Source organism: Haliaeetus leucocephalus, unplaced genomic scaffold (assembly GCF_000737465.1).
Source record: "Haliaeetus leucocephalus isolate CR32 unplaced genomic scaffold, Haliaeetus_leucocephalus-4.0 Scaffold163, whole genome shotgun sequence".
NCBI classification, from domain to species: domain Eukaryota; kingdom Metazoa; phylum Chordata; class Aves; order Accipitriformes; family Accipitridae; genus Haliaeetus; species Haliaeetus leucocephalus.
In genome coordinates, this window is record NW_010972599.1 from 171,492 (window position 1) to 196,944 (window position 25,453).

The following is a 25,453-nucleotide window of genomic DNA, read 5'->3' on the forward strand; positions in this document are numbered from 1 at the left end:
ATGTTTTGCAAACATTAGGTCTTGTGAAAAGAATTCTGAAAAAATGACAAAGAAGGTAGATTGGCAGATGGGTGGTAGCCATTGAAGAGTTTTCAGTAAAGGTCCCAAGTGTGTGACGTGGCATGAGTGTAGATCAGGCAGAACCTGGAAAGCCAGTATCCAAAAAGGAGGACTGCAAGATGAACAATGGAGAGGGGATATAGTTTTGGGTTGCATTTTCTTTTTCCAGTGATAAACACGGGAAGAATGGCCTGCACTGATATTACTGCTTTCTTGCAATGTATGCCTGGGATATTAGATACTTAAGTGCAGAGCTGAACATACAAGAGCTCATGTAAAAATCCTACAGAAGCTTTCTTCCTGGAAACTCTAGTTTCTTGCTGTAATAAGAAGTCTAGGGTATTTTACATTCACCTATTAGCCAAATGAAACTGCTATCAATCTTTTATCCTCAGGCAGAATTCCATAGTTGTCTACCCTGCAGAGTCTTCTTACATGACATTCAGATACAAAAGTATGAGATCTGACATAAAATATCAGCAGAACTGTATATGCAAGTAATATGCTAAATATGGCATTTAATCATCTTTTTCATCATGAAACGCAGCTTAAAGTTCATCTAAATTCTCACCAGGTACTCATCTTACTCAAAGTATTTTCCTGACATACAGTATTTTACTAATTTTAAAGTAGTATAGCTATGTAATCTCAGCAAAAAACATTAAACAGCATTTCCACAATAGCGCAACACAATGGCTACTATAAACCATACGGTCTTCAGTTTGACTAGATCTTGAACATCTAGTTTCCTCAGAAATAAGTTATGGGGGTACAAGACAGTAAATGTTACAAGAGTTAACAAAATCAGAAGTTTATAAGACAGCAAAAGTTTTTAATACAGACACACAAAAATAAGAAGTCCAGAGACTGCCCTATGCTTGTCCTGTTATAGAGTTGGCTAAATGGTAGATAAAAGACACTTGTAAATAGTCCACCGAAACAGCATCTGCAAAAACAGTCATGTAAGACAGTTTTCTGAATACGACTGAACTACATACAAAACATCCCCTAGCTATCTTATGATCATCAACAGCAATGGATCATGCATGCGCTGGAGAGATCTCACAGGACCATACAACAGGCAGATATAAGAATTCAGAAGAACAGCAGTATGGGGAGTCTCAGCTGATGCAGCTGAAGACACCGCTGCAAGGACTCTTGCAATAGAGACTCCTGTCACCATCTGGAAGTCATAAACCCTTGTGTTCAAGTAATCTGCTTCCCCAGGTGTTACCATATGCCAAGACCCCCAAAAGCTTTTTTTTAAAAAAAAAACCAACCCAAAACAATGCACTGTCCGTGGATGTCCATACAGGAAGCAAATATTGCACTGTGCCTGCACTGTCTGCTTCTTGTTCCTCTTAGCTATGTATGTCACGGACACTGCATGAGCAGCAGAGCCTGCTGTGACTCTCGCTCCTTCCCCTGCCTGCTACATCTTGCCATCAACAACCTCTTCCCACCTGATCCAGTCTTCTGAAAAAGGACCAAGAACAAATAAACCAAACCTGCTGTCTGTCTCAGCAGAAACTTTTGAAGATTTCAAAGAATACATGCCCAGCTGCTGCCTTTTTTCTTATTCTTCATACTACCTGTTTATTATACTCATCTTGGTGTTCAGGTATCCTCTTCCCGCAGTTCCTGATCCTCACCAAATGGCGACAAATACGACAGCCAATCTTAGAGGTGCACTTTTCCCCTTCTCAACTCCAGGCTCTTAAATCTAATTTTTTCCAGGCTGGCACAAGATGGTAAACCTCCAACTCTTACCTGTTAGAGTTGTTTCTCCTGCTCTCCTCCCCTTTCTGTGCACTCAACAGCTAATCTACAGGAGTGAGTCTCCTCCAACGCAAGAAGCACTTGCTTTTACCAGTAAGCTTACGTCCTTACAGAACTGAATGGGTTTCCGGCACCTCTGAAGGACAGAATGTTTGAACATTCCTGTCACTAGTCATGAGGTGGCAGATAGGAATAGGTACGTACAGACAGAACTCTGCTACAGCAGAACACAGACCCTCTGACCACACCACCTTTATTCTGCTGGAACCCTACCGCGCCCACTCAGTGGTATTTTTAGACTTCCTGTGTGACAGAACACCTGCTTAATTTTTTTGCTTATAACTGTACTTCTTATTTGTACCTACTGTCTGGTTACTTTTCAAATTGCCTGCTATAAATTTCCTTCCAATAGTTTGGCATAGAACAAAATAATAAATTAATTTGTAAGCAGCAAAAAGCAGACTGTCTCATTCATGGTCTGATAGTCCTAAGGAACTATAGAGAAAAAATGTACAACAGATACTTCACTGTTAAAGTGTTCAAAGATTCTTGATACTTTTAATACCATCACAGACCCCTTTTAGAGCCACAATGAAAATATTATTTAAAGTATTTAAATTGACAGTATTTAAATTGAAAGTATTGCTCCTGTACAGGAAGACTTCCAGTAACAAAAGAGAACTGATTACAAACCGGGAAATAAAAAAAATAATTTTTAAAAAACAGTGCTCTTTAAAGTTGTTGTGTAGGGTTTTTTCATAAAAGCTTGAGTGATTCTCAAAAATTATTTATGACTTCACCAAACTTTGTACTGCATTACATTTACACACTCAAGATAAGCTGAAGTTTACTTATTCTTCAGGTTTAACAGATTGATTACGTAAACCCAGCTATTTCAAATACATGTCCAATTTCATACCATAAATCTCTTCTGTGACTGTATGCCCTCACTAAAGAAAAGTACTTCATGGGTAACTAACAGTGAGAAATCTAAATGCTTCACTGGCCTATAGCTTTAAGTTTTTGAAACCATTATTTCATGCAATTTGTGATGCAAAACTAGAAATCAGATCTCACCTAAACCTCCTCCCTGCCCCCCAAACATTTGTTGTTAAAGCAAGTTATGCAAGAGAAAAATTCTATTTCGATTTTCAGACTACTATTAGTTACCGAACGCATACAGGAAAATAGCATGCTCGATTCTACGTGACCTAGCTTTGAGAATAGTACTGTATGGTTATTCACAGAGGTAAATCTCTCAGCCTTGCAAAGTATGACTACCTCTAAATATTTACTGGCTAACCTATAGCTTGTGAAAAAGCTGGGGCAGCTGGGGGCTGTCTGAAATGCCAAGGCAGCAAAAGATGATATACTCCATACCCCGGCATTGCTGGACCCGTGCAGTTAGCCGCAGCAGCACCCGCTAGACCCGTAAGGGATGTGGCATACACCACCTTACCTTGCCTTTGGAGGAACACTGTAATTCAGATGCTTGCCAAGAAATTGGAAGAGAATAGCCAGCAGCATCTTTTTGTCACACGTGGGCACAATATACTGAAAAGACCAGCTAGAGGACCTCCCTAAACTCAAGCCCTCCAGGAAGCCTGTTAAACTTTCACAAATATTAACTTGTCTACGAGGGTTAGCCTGGGAGTGTTTGAAGAGCAAATCACAAGAGTTCCACTGAGCAACTATGTCAAAACTTGCCCAGAAGCTGGACTCTCAAGGAGGTAGTTTGATTAAATGATTAATGATTTATTACCCGTGTTCGTTATGTGAAGGCAAAAGCCCTCACCAGGACACTCTGTTTCTTAATTTGGGAGAAGTCTTCAGCTATTTATTTGACAAAGTAGAACTGTGTATTACACAGCCCTTCAGTCTGCATGTTAAAAGTGAGAACACAATCTGATTATTTGTAGAGTGCTTATTTTAAGATAATTGGGACCAAATTTAGTGCTTATTAGAAACAAACCATGAAGGCAAAGGCAGTTATAATTTGGGAAGTTTCCATTCAAAGATAAGGAAAATAGTGGTAGGAGCTGGTAGAATGCTATATTAAGGTAAGGTCTACGAGACTTCTGGGATTACGGTATAATTTTGTATGTCATTTAAATAACAGTGCCTTTTTATTCCTTGTTGTGGAGGTACACTTAAAAACAAATATTTAACTGTTAAAGTTATCATCAGCCAAAGTCCAAAGAGACAGTTTGAAACTGCAGGTAGAGGATGAATTTCTAAAAAGTTATTTTTCAACAGCTATTAGCTGCAGCTTCCATCATTCTGGAAGACTGGTGAACATCTCATTCACAAACAACTGTGTAGCAACAGGAGTGCTAAGTCCATTTAACCTACCTAAGCAGATCTCTATTGTCCCTTAGCATCCCTGGGTTTGGAAGGAGAGAAAATTCTGCTTGCTACTCATGTTACACTTTAGTTTGTGTATAATTCAACTGATTGCTTCAGCTGGCCTCATGTTTCTTGCTTAGTCTGTGAATGTACTATGAAATACAGCAGAAAAATCAGAAACCGCTGTTAGTGCTTGACATTGCCTAGAGGTGAGGAAAACCTGAGAAGAGAAAGCTTAAGTTCAAAAGATATCAGCATTACTAAGCATGGATAATTCTTAATGGAGGAAGTAGCAGTAACAGCACCGGGGTGGGGAATCTGTAAGCTTAGCAAGAGAGTTTAAAATGCCATAGGAAAAAGCTTCTGTAGTTCTAATGAAAAGGGGATCTTTTTCTTTTTTTTTTGATCAGGGATTGCCTACCCTATTTTTGCCTGAAATTCTGACCCTTGCAGCTCTCAGAGATGACCATGTGAACATTGCTGAAAATAATCCTACTCAGGAAATTAAAATAAGTAGCATGATAAAGTTAAAAGCCTTATCTACATGAAAATTTGCAGTTGCTGTCATTGACAAAACTGCTTTGGTATTAGCAATGGTTGGACATTTTTGTCATGAAATTTATTTTAGACAAGACAGAGAATTTACCTTGACGTTTGCTTCTAAAGTGACAAGGAACACAAACCTTTAACAAACACAAATACCCATCTCCAAAGTTTTAGCCAGTCATTTAAATTGATTAGATCATAAGAATAAAAATGAAAATAACATTTAAGGAAAATATCTGTCTTCTCAAAAAAAAAAAAATCTACTATTACCTAGTACAGAAAATCCCTAGATGTCTGGCTCTTGAATGAAATATTCTAGAATAAGTTTTAAAAAATAATAAAACACATAACCCTGATTTAACTGTAGATAAAATGCTTTTCAATAGCTGAGACGTACATACAAGATATAATAAAATACAAGCACTCATATCAAGCTATGTAAACTACTTTGATGAGCCAGGATATGTTTTCCTCTAAAGAGGCTGAATGGGAGAGGAAAAAGGAAGAAAAACGTTCAAGATCATGTGGGAAGATGGAAGCAGAATAAAAAATGCTCAACAGGTTATTCAGCTGTATAATTTGAATTTAAAGATGTAGATACACATCTTCTATAAGATCAGGTCCCAACAAAGTCAATATAAAAAAATCCTAATAGCTTTATTAAAAGAATCTTGATGGGAAGTGTATAGGTTTGTGCACCAGATCTTAAAGTTAGCAAAATTTAGGGACTGTACACTGGAGTACTGACAGAGTCAGATGAGTCCTTTAAGTGAGCTTGCAGAAGTTACTCGCTGAAGGTATTTTAGAGCCCCCTCCACCTTTCTCCTATCCCATCCTGCAACAATTTTTTAGAACTGATGTAACACCACAGATCAGGGTGTTAGACAAATACTCGTCACACAGGTAGAACAACAGATGTGGTCCTGGGCAACCTGCTCTGTGTGACTCTGCTCCTGCCAGCGGGTGGGGGGGGGGGGAAAATGACCCCCAGCAGTCCCTTCCAACCTCACCTACTCTGTGATTCTATGGAAACAGAAGCCCCAAGTCCTGCCTAAAAGGGGTATCAAAGGACAAACACTTAAACCAGTCAAAAATATTGAATTATACAGCCTCCTAAAGCAGATCAGAGGGATTGTTCTTTGACCCCATCTGTCATCTTCCTTGGCATAACAATAATGGCTGACAGCAGCTCTAGCCTTTGGTATTTACAGGGCTTTGAGTTGTTTTGGACCTCAGATAAATAAGCCGAAGACGCAACAAGGGACAGGAACAGCTAGCCGTAGCTGATAAAAGTATGCGGAAGTAACAATAACCTCGTTATTGCCTCCCATTTACGAAACATAACCCTCCAGACACAATACCATGAATGAAGTTGAGGACTACTGATACAAGGACAAGGTATTTGAGGTTTGCCTTATGGATGCAGAACAGAGTTCTGTTTCAACACCATCAACTTCACAACAGATCTCATGTTTGAAGTTAATGGGTGCAGACAGGGTGAGGAAAGCCAAGGTACTCTGGTCTCTAAAAATGATGGCAACTAGAAATAGTACAGATAGGTGTTTTGAGGGTATTTTCCACATAGATTTGGGACATACCTTAACACTTGCAAATGACAAAAAAAAAAAAAAGCCTTGCCCATAAACTTCTGGTTTTCTAGACTGAAACCCCTACTACTTAGAAAATAAAGAGAGAAGAAATCTTAAATAATTTAGATCCCATCCTTGAACCTGACAAGCTTTGGTTAAAGCCAAATGATCTTGACTATCTAACATGAATGCTAGTCCAGCAAAAAAAAGAAAATAGGATCATCTGGAAGACTTTTCTGAGGAACTGACTATAGAAATAAGTGCTTAAAAGGAGCAGAGATGAACCAAACTGAAGAAACACATATACATAACAGTGCGGTAGACAGAGTTTGGTTTAACAGTTTTTTCCTGAAAATTTGAAAGAATCAGCTTTTTGTTCTAAAGGTCCTGGGTCTCTGGCTCCAAGATGCTGGTCAAACTGTTCCAGGACACCTTTAATAATAGAAATTGATGATGTTCCTTCCTCATGTAGAAGACACTTTAAAAGCACTTGCAATTTCTACAAACTGTAACAGAGCAGAAACAGACAGACAAATCTAAACCACTAAGTTTCAGTGATTGAGGTTTTGGGGGGTCATTTTCTCATTTTTTTTCCTAAGGATTCAAAAAATATGTAGAGAATAAGAGAGAAAGAGATTCCTCCCAAGAAGGAAATTACTATTAAAAGGAAAAAAGACAAGACGCTGGAGTAATACAGTTCCTCTTTTCAGTCTTCACGGTTTTGTATCACTCAGAACATATCTGGAGGTTCAAAGCTCTGTGATGAGGAAATGTCTGCCAGTTAGGCTGAGATCAAACTCTGCATGCCAGCTACGATACTCCCTGTAACACCAGTGGACACTAAACAGCTTATCTAGCTGTATAGAGAGAAGACAAGTTGGATGAACTTCTGTGAGGATGACATACACTTGAATTAACTCACACTATGTACCAAAAAATTATGTAGAAACAAAAAAAGACCTCAACACTTCGGCAGCAAGGATCAAATTTTGTCCTGGAAATGTGATCCGGACAAGGTGATATGAAGTAGAATGAAAAAAAAAAAAAAAAATAAAAATCCAGAACTGGAACATCTAGTGAAAACAGGTAGTTTGGAATCTATAAAGACAAAACTTAATGTTATTGCATTTAACGATTGCAATTGTTTTTAATCAAATCCTACTGCATGTAGATAGGTCACAGAAATACTGGAAAATCAATTGAATTTTCATAATTTTCAATGGGGTGCTTTCAACTGGGGAGAAATTATTGATGAAGAACTGTTTTTTCAACACACTAAATAGTAACAGTCTGTTTCTATATGCTGCTTGCTGCATGCACATAATGGTCTGGGGTGGAATGGAAGCAAGCAAAGTATGTGTAGGCAGATGGATCTGTGATTATGCACAAGCCTACTACACTGGCCTCAAGAGAGTATTACCGGAACCCATGACCTGACAACAGCTGTGAAACAGTGCTCACGTGGTGCTGTAATATATGGAAGACAGTGCTAATTTAGATCTGCAAGGGTCAAGATTTGGCCTATAATCAATTGTAGTAATAGAAGGATAAAGAACAGCTCTGTGTTCTTATAGCACATATCTACTATAATCTGAGCTTGGAAAGGTCGTATGCCCAAAGCTATTTTCTTTGTAAATCTTGGCAATCTGTTAATTTCTATTCCAGCGTAAATCAAATCAACACTAGCATTTGCTTTTCTACTGCGTTGACATAAAGAACTCCGTGTATATGAAGTATATCTTCTGTTACCGTTGAAACACATTGATGTCAAACAGCTCTCAAGAAAAATATATGGACATTTTCTTTTGATACCTTTAGCATTACTTCTGCTAGTCCTATTCTAAAAACAGTATCTTTAGGCAAACAATTGAAAAGAATCATTACTTCAGACAATTTGACATCTTCTCAATTGCAATTATAAATCCTGAAATAAAAGGTTATGTGATTACCTAGTACCAATTCATTAAATCTCTTAAAGGTTCAATATATGCTTTTCAGTAATGAGTTTATGCCATCTCAGATGTGCAATTAATAATGCTACTCTGACAACAGGCATCGAAGACGACTGAAATTGAGACCCGAAATATCCTCTCATAAAAAAATCCCAAAATACAGCAATCTGGGTTTATCAGCTTGTAAGGAAACAAATACAAGTTTCTATCTAAACTTTCCAAATACAACAAAGAAAGCACTAGAACTAGCATAAATATCGAAAAAATAGTGCCACGATTTTTAACACTACCCACCACCTCCAAAAAAAAGTTCTCTATAAAATTGCTGGAAATTACTCAGGAGTAACATACTCAAGCATTCAAACTGATGGCCTTCTATATAATTAAAATAAATTATATTTAAAACTCCACTCACAGATTAATAAATGCACTAAGCTTCATCTCCTATACTAAGGTATGGAAAACAACTAGCATTGTAAGAGCACAAGCATAGTGCTCTTTCATTTACAAATGGCAGCATCAGCTGAAAACTAACAGCAAAGTACATAATATACAGTAGAAATGAACGGTGAAGAAGATCATAATTGATCTTACTGAAACACAAAAGCATGAAACTAATGTATATAAAATGTCACTGGCGTTTTTCTACCATTATGTGGTAAGGCATATGGAATGCAGAAAATAGTGCAGTAGCAGTACATCACATTTATATTAATTAATAAAACATTTACAAGTTAATAGCTTGTTAACTAGAATTTCTCAGATTTACAACAGTTTTGTTGTTGCAGACTGTAAGCACCTCATGAAATACAAGGTTTTATTTTTATTGATTTCTAAAGGTCAATGCCTATCACAGTAATGCTGCTTGAAGTCTTTGGGCCCTGGTGCAAGAACACCAGTAGATTCCACTTTACAGCAATATAGAAAAACATCAAACTTAACTGCATCAAATGCCAGCTACTTCACTTACAAATCATCACTCTTCTTCATAATAAAGAATCTTCTATCCAATTCTGGACTGAACTTGGACAAGATTGGTTAGCTTCTGTAACAGCAAAAATTAAGCAGGCAAGATAAATAATTCTGTTTAGATCTTCAGCCACTTTACTAACAGTTGCTGGAGTTACTAGAAGAGCTGTAATCTGTAAGCAGAACTTTGGCTTCATCTTTCTCACTGCTCATCAAAAGTAAACCGCGACTGACTGAGTTTGTTGACCCTTAGCAGCTCTTCATGGATGACAGGCTAGCAATGTTCCTTAACTGAGAGAAGTTGTTTTACAGGAAATATCTCCTAACATCTCCTTGTCTCTAACTTTTTCTCCTCTGCGAAAAATATTAAAACAATTGTGTATCAACTGTTCTGATGTACAAAATTTTTTATATCGATTCATAATCCTTCTGGACTTGGATCTATGGTGATATTTTCAGGTGACAAATCTGTTTTTTCCAATAGATTGCAATGAAAGCGTGAGGACAATTAAAAACCACCTTGTCTCCAATTCAGTAGCTTTTAGCGTTATAAGGGTTTTGTTTTATTGGTTTGCTTCTACTGGTTACAGGTTCAGTGTTGAATTGGTTACATTACTGATGTAACTTAAGCAACTGTAATAGGATTGTAAAATAATTGCTCTGTCTGGAAAATCCCTTATGTGGTAACTCTTGAAAGCTTTATTTTGTTACCTAATTTGGAGAATACATGAAATTTATATGGTAAGCCAGCAACCCTTAAATGGGTTTAAAAGGGGGGGTGGGGGGCAAGAAGAAGAAAAATCTGCACATGAAATTTCTGCATGGGAAAGAGAAAAGTATGATTTGCTCACTCCTTGCTGAATGGCTTTGTACTCTGTGGTGTTGTGAGGCCCCACTGTTCATGGAACCCTGGCATTACCAGTGGCAAAGAACTTTGTTTCTCCTCTGTATCCAGCTGCATGTTTTCATGCTTCATTTTGGTTTTGAATCATGGCATTTTAATCCAGATTTTAAGACCCTAGACAAGTTTACTGCAATGAATTCCACTGCCACTGCTCACATCAGGTAGCGTTAACCAAACAGGTAGCAGGTTTATTAACAGTTCTTCAGCAGCTGCACCAGCTTGGAGGTCCACTGCTAAACATGGACAATCATACGCTACCTCTGCAGGTTTTGCACAAGTGCTTTTTGGACTGTATACAGAATAGAACTGTGGTAAACATTATAGTAACAGGAAAGTTGTGAAAGGAAACTATGCCCATTTCACAGAGTGCTTAGTTTGCAAAGTTGTGTGGGACTTGCAGCTATTTCTGTACCTTCTCAAAAGTTACCTTGGGTTGTCTGGAACTGCAGAACCCTGGGTCCCTTTTCCAGAAATACACAAGCAATGATGCACAGTGTGAACCGCTGCAAGAATGCAATCTCTCACAAAGCTGACGCTGTGTACACAAAAGATCGTGCTGCTGGACAGAGATCAACTGAACTGGCTGAGGTAGTACTGATTTGAAGAAACTATGAAGAATTGCCAGGACCATCAACAACAACCTCTTTCCCCTTAAGGACAGAGCTTTACCATACAGCTAAGTTAGTGATTAATTGTTGCTGGAATTTGTGCTCATTTTTCCTTCCTTCCAGCTATAAAATTGTACCGCTCCCCCAAGTTCAGTACTGTCACTTGCTTGACCTTTCAGGGAGGAAACCTGACAGAAAACCAACCATTCAAAAGAGTGGATCAGAGCTCTTTCACTGGGGAGGGCATGGTTTGTGGCTCATCTCTGCTGCTGAAGATCTGATGAAAAGCTAGAAACTACTCTATTAAGGTAGGCATCTGACTCGCTTTCTGTGGAAAACTTGCAGTAGTGGAGTACTTCACGGTTTCTTACATTTTAATATATTAAAGGGCTGTTTCTGAGGGTCTCTTTGAAAGTAGACTCAATTGTTAGAAACTGCACCTGGGTTCAAGAACATGCATATTTTGATTTCTATCTCGTATACAGTTTTCTCCTGTATGAGCCTTCCAAGACGTGAGATCCTGAAATTCACAGATTGATTCCGGGCTATGCTGACTGCCATGTGAGAACATAACCAGGCAGCACAAACCAGTGCACATCCTTCATGTCACTTGCTCGGGAATGGAGCTCTGGTACACTGTCAGGAAGGAGGCCCCAACAACACTTCTGCTGCCTAGTGCTGAAGCTGTGCTACAATGTGAAAAACAGTAGCTTCCAGAAAGTGCTGGTGCTGAAATCTAATTGAATGTGTTGCAATTACAAAAAAAAAAAAAAAAAAAAAAAAAAAAAACCAAAAAAAAAAATTTTCCCTTCTAAAGGCTCTTTGACTGCAGAGCACAGGACAGCAAGGCTGCCATAGGTCAGCAGTGGTGGAAACTGCATGCAGCTGGAGCAAGCTCAGTGAAGAGTTATCCTCTTCCAATGCATTCCAAAGTCCAACTTTTAAAGACCTCTTTTTTTAAAAAAGTATTACTTCATTTTCATATAATTTATTTTCTGAATAATCTATAGCCAGTAAAAAGATGACCTGCTTCCCTCTTAAAGCATTCTTGTGGTTTTGCAATTACGCTTTCTGTATTTTTTTAATGTAACTTTTTATTCAGTTTCCACTTCTTTATCTCTCTGCATTTCAGTCTTGTCATTTCAGTTATTGTTAATTAAATATAGACCCCAGTATTCCTACTGTTTTCTAACTCCTCTAAAACATGTTTGTGCAATTAAACCCTCCCCCAGTATGGTAGCTTTTCAAACTTACAGTTAATCTTTAGGGCATGTTCCCAAATAACTTCTGAGGTTAAAAAACACTGCTTTTGACTAAATAATTCCTCACACATTTTATATAAATGGATTCATGTGAAAAATATCTATACAGATGGCAAGAAGTTTGTTATTCTAATTTCACTTCTCTGGGATAATAAACTTTTCATCTAACTGCACAATAAAGTAAACTGGATGAAATTTCATTTGCAATGACACCTGATATACCTGTTATCTTTCAAAGGCAATTGATACTGCTAATAATGAAAGTATAATTCATTTAGTAAGGAAGAAAGACCATCCTCAGGAAAAAGAAAAGCATTGTACTTCATTAAGAAATGTTACACTGGAAAATCCATTTTGTATGAAAAATTATGAATAAACTACAGCAGTAATGAAGAGTGCTAATTTTAAACTAGAAATCAGACATGTACTGTTTCTAGGGGTGTAGATTGATACCAATTTCTCTGTATTTACATTATCTTAATCTGGGAACATAGTAAACTGGATATGGTTTGCTAGTTTTAGTTCTGACATAGGCAGAATTTTTTAATTATTAAACAAATAATCATTGGATCTTTTCCACTTCTTTTCTTTAAATTGCTCTTTATAGAAGGCATTTAAAAATCCCTAAGCTCTGAAATTCTGCTGTGGATTCTTCTCAAGCATTCAGCATTGGTCTAACTGTAACAGAAGTCATTGCCACTGACTTAACCAGAAGATAATTAGGTCAAAACTTTCCATTTTGTTGTAGCTGGTTTAAAAAACTAAAAATATATGTGTTAAAAAGTAAGAGTCACTTTTTCTGAAGTAGTCATCTTAAATTATAATTCAAATTAAATACCATATTTATTTGAAAAGTCTTTTTATTTACAAATTATATGCTATATCTTTTTTGAAAGATAACAGCGTAGGGTTGGGTTTGTGGTTTTTTTTTTTTTTTTTTTTAAATAGTGACTAAATACCTTCTATAATTAAGAATTCGACTTTGGCTTTGTCTGCGGAACCATCCTTAACACCTTAAACGCACAAATAATTCAAATGCATAAAAAGTGAATTTTGTAGAGTGAACAAGGCAGCTAATGTGTAATTCTAGTTCTAAGTATTCCATTTACATATGTTCTTAAGAAAAAAAACGGTATCCTTCTAGAGAGAACATGAAAGCTGCCAGTTATCTTAATGATTGCTTATGTGGAAAAATACTTAAGGAAGATAGCCTGCATATGAACTTAAACTTAAATGCTTTGAATACATTCTGTACAGAGTCCTTTCTCTACTTAATAGCTTTTCTAAACAAGGAAATAACTTGGAAAGACTCCCAGTATGACATCTCTGTTACTTTGAACCTGAGCACTGCTGTGGAGCTTTGCTTAGTAGGTAAGTAGTTAAGCTTCATAGCTTAACAAAATCAAACGAGGGAGCTACTGAAATTTGAAAGAGGAACTGTTTAAAGAAAGTGAAAACTCTGCTTTTTTCTATCCTTTCATATTTTTCAGTCCCCTAAAACCTTCATAGACAAATCACTCCCATCTTAAGAAAAAGAGATAGCAAATGTATGCAGTACCCAACAAATCCACCTTGTTTTGATGGAAATTGAGTTCTTTCATGTGTTAGAACTGCAAATCATTTATTATTTCTGCACTTTCTGTCTGCACCAAGTGCTAAGTAGGTTCATGGGTTATAACTAAAATCTGCTACCTCATACTCAAGAGACTAGGAGTGCGTACACAGTCACTTGCCACAACTCTACTAGCAGGTTGGGCACTGAGATGCTTCTATAATTTGCATTCTTGCAATTTTCTGTCTGTACTTTAACACACATTTACATAGTCTGGGACCATCTTATGAATTCTGCAAAATCTTATTTAAAACTGTTGTCAGCAGATGATAAAAAAAAAGCCTGTAATAAAACAAATGTTAGGAGTCAATAAAGAAATACCTATCCAAGACCTAGCTGTGTATGTAGGACAATCATACCAGGGGAAAATTTACCCTCAGTGGAGCTTTTGTGCAACTACCTCAAGATTCACTTCTCCCAGTGAATCCATACTTCTATGCTAATACTTTTAACTGTCAGTAATCAAAATAAGTGATTTTGTGTTCACAAAAAATACCAACGTACAAATAAAAATCCAGTCGATATACTCAATTCCAGTCAATTACCAGTTATTCCATTCTTGGCCACTTCAGAAAAATAATCTGAATTATAGTTCTCTGCTTGTTTCTATTAAAAACTTACCTGTTACAAGCTCTTTTATTTCGGCATCAACAGATTTTCTCAACAATCGTAAAAGGGCAGGTATCCCACCAACATTCTTCATTGCTATTTTGTTTTCATCAGTAGACTTTCCATAAACAAGGTTTCTCAGTGCGCCGCAAGCATTCTTCTGAACTTCCAGGACTCTGTGATCCAAGAGATCAACCAGGTGCTTGATTCCTCCTAGTCTACATACCTAGAAATGGAATGTTGGGAACATCAGCACCCACTGATTTCATCCATTTCACTCTACAGATTTAAAAGGCTTTTATTTTTATAAAAACAGTAAATTCCATTGTACTTCGAGAAGAAATATTGTTGGTAAATCTTAATAAGTTGATTGTTACACTCTACTGAAAATTCATGTGAATGACTCACATCCTTGTTGACAAGGCTGATGGATATTTTCAGTCATTTGCTGTGTTCAGAGAAGAATTGTTACTGCTAAAGTTTTGTTTCCCAGTAATGCAGTTTTTGAAGTAATTTCCTATACCTCAGAGTATCTTTCTAGGGAATATTAGAAATAAGAAGTTGCAAAGATTTAAATGCCAACTTTTACAGTTTGCTACACACAAACAAATCAGTTAAAATTAGTATATATCCACTCTTATTGGCATATCTGAAGTTCTTTTTAAAAGGAAGATCTACTCTGCAGAAATTTCATAAAACAAAAAGAAATTTTATATTGTTTGCTTTAAACAGGTTAGTTGCATTTATTCTTTGTTATATAGTTTTAAAAAATTTTAACATTGTGTTTTGAGATCTCATTTCCATGCAGTGCTTTTCTTTGTTCAAAATAACTTAAAGAAATGACAAAAGATTAAAGTATTTTAGAATCTGTAATATTTACTAAATAAAAAAATATTTTAAAGAGATAACTAAGTAGTATTACTTACAAGATTAATTTTAAATTAAAAATCACCACCAAAAGGATACCAAAATATTTGCTAGGAACTGTTTTTAAAAAAATATGAGCTATTTTGCAATATAAGATTGATCTATTACAACCTGGTATTATTTTAGCACAGCACAATAACTTTTGTGCCATACTATACACAGAGTATGCCTACTGAAGTTGGCATAGGATCTCTTAAAAAATCCCACGCCTACAGCAGCTGAACTGCTGCTGCCCTAAGAAGGAGATCCCATGGTGAAAAGAAGAGACACACCACCATTCCTGAATACTTTGCTTATACGGGATGTGGTTCTGGGCCAAACAGTCAGAAGAGATGTAAAACGTAACAGTCCTAAGGATTCTCTTCTTCAGCATTAAAAGCACTTTTAGGGGCCCCTTTTCTATTCTAACCTGTATAATAATTAGTTTGGCAAGCCACAGGGCTATCTGAAATACATTAATGCGTACAAAGTTTAATGGACTTTTGGCTTTAAAAGTTCAGTGTCTTTTATTGGCCATAAGACAAGGAGAATAAAATTATTCTCAATGAAAACATAACTGAGATTTAGCCAAACCATTTTAAGCTGATACTTTGAAAACCAGAATCTTCTCTCTATTACATTCTTAAAAATTGCATTGGGTATCAAAACAGTTAATATCTTTATCTACGCCTTAAAACAGCCAAATTGAAGAGGCTTGGAAAAAAACAATTGAAATGCAAGGGCTATGACCAGCACTGTATGTGATTTTTACCTGTAAAATCACCTCTTAAGTAGAATAAAAGAAATAAAATGAAAGACTGGTGACTTAGAAATTTTTTAGACCTCTGTTTAAAATGTGTATTTTTCAAAAGGAAACCTATATTTACACACCTAGCTATAATTACCATGTAAGTTATAAATCCAGGGATACAAAGTTTGGCGTTGATCAATTAGACAAGCCACTGCTATGCCAAAAGCCACCAGGAATCTGTATCTAAAGGCATTCAGTGGACTTTAAGCTTAATGTTATTCACCTGCCAAGATTTCTGTAGCTAGGAGATGAATATTACCTCACAGATTATTTATTTGATACAGACTACACTGAAAGCAAGATGCTATTAAAAAAAAAAGAAAAAGATTTAGAGTTGGGTTTTTTCAAAGCAAATAATTCTCATTTCTCCTACTAAATAATGAAGCAACAAATAAGTATTCATACTTTTCAGTTAAATCTCCCTCTTGTACGTCGATACAGCACATAAAAAACATCTAAACTACACATCTGTAATACAGATACAAGTTACGAACAACAAAATAGCTTTATCCTTTTTTCAATCTGTACTCAAAATTTGATGAGATACAGTTTTTGTGTATATAATTCAAAATAAAACTGGACTAGAAATCCATTCTTAAGACTTGTATTTTGCTGAGTCATTAACTATTTTAAAACGTAGCAGCTGTTGCTAGTTTGAACAGGCATTTCAATTTCTAAATTAAAAAAGATCAGAATTCTTGTAAAATGATACATTCATGAACTAATGAATCAGTATTGTATGTATTTACAGATAGATATTTATTACATGGAAAGGTAATTCATTCATTCTGTGTAGTTTCATAGCTAAAAGGTAAAGATTCCCCCCCCCGAAAGGAGCAGTTTCTTATGCTTACCTTCAGGTTTTAGCAATGCAAGCATTCAAGTTCATTTTGCTAGGCTTTTAATATCCTTAATAGTCTAGCAAATGAATCTGGTCTTTACCACAGCAATAAAATAATAAATTTAAATAATGAATGAAAATACAAAAGCAGTCCTCAAATAAGGCTTTACTGAATTTGGCACTAAAATAATTATGATCCTTTCCTATTCCAAACAGTTTCTTGTGCTGGCCTCTGCTGTGAAGGGAACATGAATTGCAGCTTTCCTATTGCCACAGATACCATCATGTTTTCAAAACATGCTGATCCCTACACACTATCCCAACTCAAGGGATGGCTCTTCTTCAGAGACTGAAAGCCTCATCAGGAAACACTGACGTAAGGCTTGCTTTCCCAAAAGCACAGGAATATTCTTTTCTCCTGGAAGCCAGACAATTTCCTTCTTTCTGTCACAGTATTCTGAACAGCTGATTATTGCCATTCAAAAGAAATAACTGCCAGTACCTAAACCTTCTCTGTTTGAAAAGGAGAAATTTTCTGTTCCAAAATTCCACACACCAAGTGGAAGGCAGGCTACATTTACAGTTGTCTCTCTGACTACTGTAACTTATCTTGTCTTCTAAATCAAAAAGAAGACCTTTTTCTTTGGATAAGGTTTTATGAGCTTGATTATATTGTATAATATCTCTATAATCCTTTATACCTGAACTGATTTTAAAACATATCAAATATTTCTAATGCTAAATAGGGTAAACAACTAAGACACCACTTCATACATCTCGTACAAGTTAGCACCACATTCAAATTCTGCTTAAACTTTGACATATTTCTTTTAGTTTCGTGTACTTTTGAAAAAAATAAAGGAGACATTCCATAATTTCTAAAACAAATTCTGTAATAATGAAAATGGAAACCATGAAGAAACACAAGATCTCCTATAAATGAACATGTGCAGACAAATGACATCCCAAGAATTCCTAAATAAGCTGTCATATCCCTTCTAAACAGCAAGACTAACTTACAAATCTATCTACATCTGATTATCACTGCGATCTTTATCAGAACATCAAAACCACCACCATCTTTTCATCTGCCTTCCAGCAACAGTAAATTATGTTGGGCTATCTTCTTATAAAAGCTGCACCAACATTTTATTAACATAAATAATATTTACACTGAAAATAACAGATGATAACACACATATATGATACAAACAAAAAAGCAAATTCCTTCAGATTAATAGCTCGTAGCTGCTCTGCAAAAAGAGCAGCTCTTCAAATGCAAACAGTTTCCAGAAATTTCAACAATAATCTGAATTTTCACTCAAGTGTATCCTTCCTCCACATTATATTGACATAAATAATATCCTCTATATATTTCTAGCGTTGGATTTCTTTCCCTTGCTTGACAGCTCACTCATTCCCTATGATGTCTTAAAACATCTTGATCAAAACCAGGGGAAAGCCTTTCAGAATTCTTGGGTTTTTAGTCTCCAGTCATCAGCAGGTTACACAAAAACAGGCTCTGGTAAACATACTGTACAGTTCTGCTAGATTACACAACTTGATGTAAAATATTTTCATATAATTTCCATGCAGCCTCTTATGACAGGAAAAATCTCTGTGTGTGTGTAATTACACACACCTAGGTACTTCAATATTATCATACACGTGGTACAAACAGAAACACAAAAGGGTCCAAAATACTGTGTTATGATGAAAAAAAAAGAGGCAAGAGGTCTAGTTTTTCTTTTATAGTTTCCCCAGGAACAGAAACGCACTCAGTACACAGTACCTCCGTTTTTACTTTGTTATCTCCGAAGCACAGGTGCTGAAGGTAGGCAGCTGCATTCGCCTGAACCGATGGGAACTGGTGTTGAAGCATGTGAATGACTTCAGGCAGTTCTGGATCTCGCCAAGCAAACTCCCTTCATTAGACGAACACATTCAAGAGAAGGCATTAGTTATAAATGTATGTTTATTTATTAAATAGAATTACTACAGTATCTGAAGTGTTTTTCAACAATTCCATTTTTGTTCTGGAGTATCAGGGCTAGGAGGAAAAACAGGTATATATAATGAGTCACATCACCTTTCAGGCTTCCAGTTGGAAAAGGACGCTTTGTATCGTATGTTCTTCAGTTAGCTTGGTTGTTGATCACTCAAATATATATATATTAAAATTATACCAACCCAAACACTGCAACCTACATAAATCTCCCCAAACTTAAATATCTAATGCAACAGATACCCACTTAACAACACTGCTCAGGGGCATCTCTTCCACACAACATTTTTTGCTCAGTGTTCAACGTTCTTCCTAGTCTGAAGTCAATTATACTTCAACAAAAGCTGCGCAGCCTGAAATTTCATCATCATGAACAGATGCAGGAAGTTTGCATAATCTGTCTTATTCAGGGATTGTAAACTTAAAATCAAATCTCCTTCATTAAACAAAATGATTTTGTGGAAGCAAATCCTGGAAAAGTCATTAAACATATCCATGCCCAATCCACAGACTTAGAAATATACTCATTAATTGTTGGGCTATCTTCCTCTGTAAAGGAAGATTGAGGGGAAAAAAATAGTATCTAAGTTTTTGCATGCTCAAAAATCCAAGTAAATTTAAAAAAAAAACAAAACCACCCAAACCAAACAAACAAAAAAGGATGTTCCAAGAATAGTATTTGGGGAGCTATTCAAAGGCTAACACTAGCCTGGCCAGTCAGGTCTCCCCAGGATTCCTACACTCACCAAAAAGGGAAAGTTCAGTTATGTGCCTACTTTGAATTGCTCAGCAACTTAGAGGTTTATTTCTCCATACTAATGATAGGCAGACCTTAGGGAAAACTGCCTTTCTAATAAAACTAGTAGCTTTCTGAATGTTCCCTCACTCTTTTCTAGAGTGATGCTTTCAAATACCCAGTCTGAGGCTATTGTAACACAATAACCTAACCTCTGCAACAGCATGATATGCAAATGAGAAACTGAAACAGATTAAAATGTAAGGTAAAAACTATTCCACTGTGAAATTATGAGATAAAAAGGTGCACCAGCAATGAAAACCGAGTCAGAATTTCTGTAAAGTTTCTTGTTATGAATGTGAACCATCCCTATTATAAGTAACTTTTCTTGTAAGCTATGTCAGAATAGGCCAGCAGTAGCATGCAGCTAGCAAGCATTACTACTTAGAGCTACAATTAGCCTATTAACATCATTTAGATGAATGTACCATTGAGTTAAATGAAATTAATCCAGTCTCTCAGTATCTATTTAAAAAAAAATAAATATTAATTTCCACTAATAAACAGAGCAACAAAATCTATTAAAACCAGTGCTTTTATTTTCAAGACTGAAGGATAGGGCCTAACTAGAAAATAACTCAATCCTGCTATGAGCCTTCTGTAATGCAGGAATCCCAAAAGATTTCAGTGTAAGACTCTAGCCTGACCATAGCTATTAGCTATCTTTTTTCAAAATTTGGTGCCTGAATGTTTCCATGTGAAAGACTCCTGAGGCATAACTGGAGTCCATATCCTCCACTATGAGGTGCTCTGCTTTCAGTTCTTTCTAAACCACCAGAACGTGTAATGTGCTTTCATGACCGAGGATTGTCTAGAAGCTGTCTCAATGAACTGGCAATCTAAAGACAGACTGGAATTTCTAGCAATCACATACCCATACTGAAGATAAACAGTACGATAAATCCCTCCAAGCTTTGCATGGACTGGGTTTTGATACTCCCATTTTAAAATACAAGGGTTTAATGAATAGTGTCTCTAATAAATTGTAATGATAGTACTACACTTGTCACATGCCCACACTGTGTACATACACTTACAACATCAAAGTGTTTAACTATTTTAAAAATATGAACATGTATTTGCTTTTAAAATGGTACATTTATCTATAATTTTTAAACGTACATTGTTTTGAAATTTAAGCAGGCTGCTCATGAAAAATTCATTCAAATACATTAGGTATGTACTTTCTAATTTTCAAACCCTGATTCTCATTCCCAGAAAGAGAAAACTTACAATATTACAGGGTGCTCTGTAGAGTTACTCAAAAATCTTTGGAATCCAGTCAATTCTCATCAAATTTATAAGTATTTCCTGTAATAACTTCTACATGAAAAATAAACATGGAAGAAAAATGTAGTAATAGCTAAATGCATAGAAGTTGCTCTTTCTTACTGTAACAAGTAGACTGCATTTATTACTTTGGCTATAAAGGTATAGATCTTAATATCTAAATTAGTCATGATTGTTTAAACAATGTAAAACTGGAATATGCACAACAAAGTGCTATATATATTCAAGGAATGTATTAAAAATCTTATTACAGCACATGTGTGTGATTTTTGAAAGCACAAATGGACTTGCCTGGGGTCTTTCTGGATGCTGTCTATGGATGGAGATCGCGTGGTCCCATCCTCGGCGGGCGTTGCATGCTGCAGCCTGTTATAACTGGACTCTGATAGTCGATACTGCATTGACCTGTAGGGTTCCGCATAGGTAGCTGTTGTGTTCAGAGCGTAATTATTTCTTTGGTATGTGAGTGTGCTACGCTGACTGGATGATCTTTGCAGATTTCCGACTCCTAGTATAAAATCAGTATTAAAACAAACTAGGTAACAAATGTCTACTGAAGAGAAGAGGCAATACGTGGTTAGAAGTGTAAGCAAAAAAAACCCAAACCACCACCAAAAAACCCCAGTCTTAAAAATGTGTACCGTGCTCAATGTTGAAAGCTATCGCCAGATTTAAGGGAGCAATTACTCAATGTCACAGGGAAGATAGAGAGATTAGTTACAGAACTAAAGGTTTGGTGGAACCAGGCTTATGCCTCAGCTTGTCTCAACAAATTCAATTACTAACAGTAACATCAGTTTGCCAACTGTACTAAATAGAAAAAAGAAAAATACAAACAACAATTTATATACTTTATATGATATTTTCCTTTTCCCAACTACATGTACATTTTCCCTGACAAAAAGCTAACAAGAAGATGATTTCAAAGATTAAGCTGATAATTTCAAAAACAGGAACATGTGTCTTCCTGACTCAACAGAGTAGCTTTTGTTCTTTAAGTGATATTAGGTAGACAAGTAAACAGAGAATTCCAATTTCGAGTTTTATTTCCTCATTAGCACATCCTGAGAAACTTAATTTATTTACTCTAGGTTGCAGAAAATAGGAGAACTGCAAAAACTTTCTTCCTTCAACATTCCATACTCTTAGTATTTCAGTTACATTAAAAAAAACATTAAAAAGCAATTTTCAAATGTGTGAAAACATGACATATGAGTCAGAGACTTCTCTATAAATATTTCTAGAGAGTTATTAAATCACTAATATTTTGAGAGTTTTTGGAAATTACTCCACTATACAAATTATTAATCAACCTTAAAGAACAAACTGCACTGCAACATGTATTACATTTCTCTTTACAGAAAATGAGTTCTAATACTAATCTAATGCCTATGCACTTCATAATACACGGGTAGCAATTCTATGAAATACTATAGATATATTTCAGTTTCAATATACAATCTTCAGGTATAGTATTTTAACATTACCCTTTGCTGAGAAGTTGGATGAAACCAGTATTTTTACTGTGAAAGATGCGATAGGTAATTTAAATGTACAAGCTATCATTTTAGTGTACTGATGAATTAAAACAATATGAACAAACTCAATTCATAAGAGAATGATGCACAGAGAATGCAAGAAGTAGCAATAAATTTTTTGTGTCATGAAGTAGCTTGGATGTACCCAAATGTGTGATATCAAACAGAAAATATTCTGACCCTAAGCTGACACTGATATATAGCCCCATGTCCTGGTTTCAGCTGGGACAGAGTTAACTGTCTTCCTAGTAGCTGGTACAGTGCTATGTTTTGAGTTCAGTATGTGAAGAATGTTGATAACACTGATGTTTTCAGTTGTTGCTCAGTAGTGTTTAGACTAGAGTCAAGGATTTTTCAGCTTCTCATGCCCTGCCAGGGGACCTGACCCAAACTGGCCAACAGGGTATTCCATACCATGTGACGTCCCATCTAGTTTAGGAACTAGGAAGGGGCGGGGAATCGCCGCTCGGGGACTGGCTGGGTGTTGGTCGGCGGGGGGTGAGCAATTGCCCTGCGCATCATTTGTACATTCCAATCCTTCTATTACTACTGTTGGCATTTTATTAGTGTTATCATTATCATTATTAGTTTCTTCTTTTCTGTTCTATTAAACCGTTCTTATCTCAACCCACGAGTTTTACTTCTTTTCCCAATTTTCTCCCCCATCCCACTGGATGGGGGGGGAGTGAGTGAGCGGCTGCGTGGTGCTTAGTTGCTGGCTGGGGTTAAACCACGACACCCAAGTATTTCTTGCAAACATCACAAAAGCTTTTTAATTCCTGCTGGTTATTTTAAGTCCTCCAAACCTAGTTTCTATCTCCATTAATTTATAACATCTAGTTTTAACTTTTAGACTACCGTTACATATCTCATAGATGTTCTCCTATATGCCATAGGTTCCAGGAAAACTCCAGTAAGTAAATTAAGCATGACTTTGGGACACCGTCAGTGGAGGAGCATTGGAAGCCCTTTACCCACCTGACCCTGTTCGATATAATGCTGACTGGGATCCCTGGTGGAGCTCAATTGTTCCATGATTAGGACTACGGTACACAGGACTGTAGTAAGTTCTGCCTTCATAGATAGGGGTGATGTGCATGTCAGGAGATACAGTTGATCGTAATTCTTGTCCTAGTTGACTGTGTTGACTAGCATATGAACTCCTCAGGCCTAAAACCAAGAAGAGGGAAATATGTATATGGCCCATATCAATTAAAAATAATAAAGCTGTCATGCTTGAATCTTTCTTCTTTTAGCCATGAAAAGGTGTTAGTTATATCTACAGTTATAAAGATTTATTCATTAAACTTCTTTCTATTATTAAATGAGCCATACTGAAAGATTAATTCACAAAGCAACATTTCTTTGGTGAAAAGTTTTGTCCGTACGCTGGCAACTTTAATTTTTCCAACTCAATTTTTTCAGTAGCATTTATAGTTGAAAGTCTAAAACATACAGAGTAAAAGCTAAGTCAGCATGTGCAGTTCACGGATTCAGCAATGACAAGGTAAATTGTGAACCTGACAGAAATCCGGTTGTGAAATAGGGCACAGCCTAAAGGGGGTCATAATCCTGAAAATGAAACAATATGTAGCAGTAAGAGCAAAAGTCATCTTGGTAGTGGCAGCAGAGATTTTAAGCATGTGAAGAAAAGTCTTTATAAAGGTTTAAATAGCCCATGATGTGCGTATATATATTTTTCTATGCTGCAGCTGTATGAGAATCTCTTTTTTCACCTTGCCTTTGAGCTGTCCCTCTTGAGTGCCTTTTAACTTATCTCTGTCTCATTTAACTTAAATTCCTCAGCAGTGGACCTCCTGCTACCACTTTTGCAGTGCTAGATCCAAGTACATTATTGGCAGAGGTGCAGAACAGCTTTTCAATAACAGTGTTTTGAATACCACTACACAAGTTCAGACTTGCTTCTCCTTGTGAAGGTTCCCCCTCTACCTGCTTCATGAAAACTTCATTCATGTTGCCTAGAATTTCTTTCCGTGCATTCCACTGTGTTACTGTACTTCTGTAACCACCACTGATGTGTATTTCTCCTTACCATTTTGCTAACTAAATTCGCAACCTATCACCTATTAAGTTCACTGTTGCCATCCTGGTTAGGAGATTAGTGGTACAGTGTTAATCCTGTATTTCTTCTTTTTTAGCCCGGAAACATTTTTTGACATATAGCACCACCCCTCCCATTGACTATCTAATGCGCACTTTGTGTATTCTTTGCTTCCTGGTATTGGTGTTGTACTAACTAGCTACCTTCCACAAACTTTCTCATCTATTTTTAATGCTTTCATTTAAAGCATCCTAGTTCCCTTATTTTATAAGCTATACTTCCAGAGTCTACAGAGAAGCACTAATATACTAAACTGGGTAGCGGAAAAATAGTTAGAATTTAGTTAATTCTGACAGTTCTTTACCATTCCCTCCTTGAGCTTTGTCAGCTTCTATGCTGCTCTTAGAACTGAGGGTACAGAGCTTTTGCAACTAACACGATGCATCACCCAAAGTAAAAGGTCTTCTGCAGTCATCAGTTTTTCCCCTACCTCTGCTCTTAAAAAAAAACTCTTTTGGAAGCACTTCAGAATTGTTGTATTTCAATACTCCTCTCTAATCTCCCACATTTCTGTATCATGTTTCGCTGCCCTACACACTCCTAACTGACAGTCTCCCTGGCCAAACCTTTAGCTAGCTAAGTAGCAAACAAGCCTCAGATGCTCATATTTAACAAAATGTAAGCCAAGCCCATATTTATTTTCAAACTTAGTTTACTTATATATTATATAATTGCTACACAACACTTCTGCCACCTACACCAACTTAGGTTTTGAGTATTACCCTCCCAGGAAAATTCTCTTTAATTTTGAAAATCTATATTCCAGTCTCTTGAATTTTTACTTCCTTTGAAACAATTACACAATACTTCTCCTTTTGCCTCTTAGATTTACCTTGCCATGGGGTCCTCTTCCACTCTGACTTTTCTTTACTGCATCTTGCAATGGCCTAATCTCCCCTTCACCCTTT

The 25,453-nt window shown here is 36.4% G+C and overlaps 1 protein-coding gene across 3 annotated transcripts in view; it reads right to left on the reverse strand.

Annotated features, from left to right (window-relative positions):
* PKP4 (plakophilin 4) overlaps positions 1-25,453 on the reverse strand; it is a 76,238-nt gene that overhangs the window by 15,316 nt on the left and 35,469 nt on the right. For 2 of the 3 annotated variants that reach the window (XM_010563043.1, XM_010563042.1), the window contains exons 7-10: positions 23,402-23,593; positions 21,173-21,393; positions 18,587-18,715; positions 14,249-14,462 (exon numbers count right to left, since the gene is read on the reverse strand). In XM_010563043.1, the coding sequence (XP_010561345.1) occupies positions 14,249-14,462; positions 18,587-18,715; positions 21,173-21,393; positions 23,402-23,593 (756 nt within the window). Of the gene's footprint in view, positions 1-14,248; positions 14,463-18,586; positions 18,720-21,172; positions 21,394-23,401; positions 23,594-25,453 lie in introns of all 3 variants that reach the window. The other variant, XM_010563041.1, reaches the window with a different exon arrangement.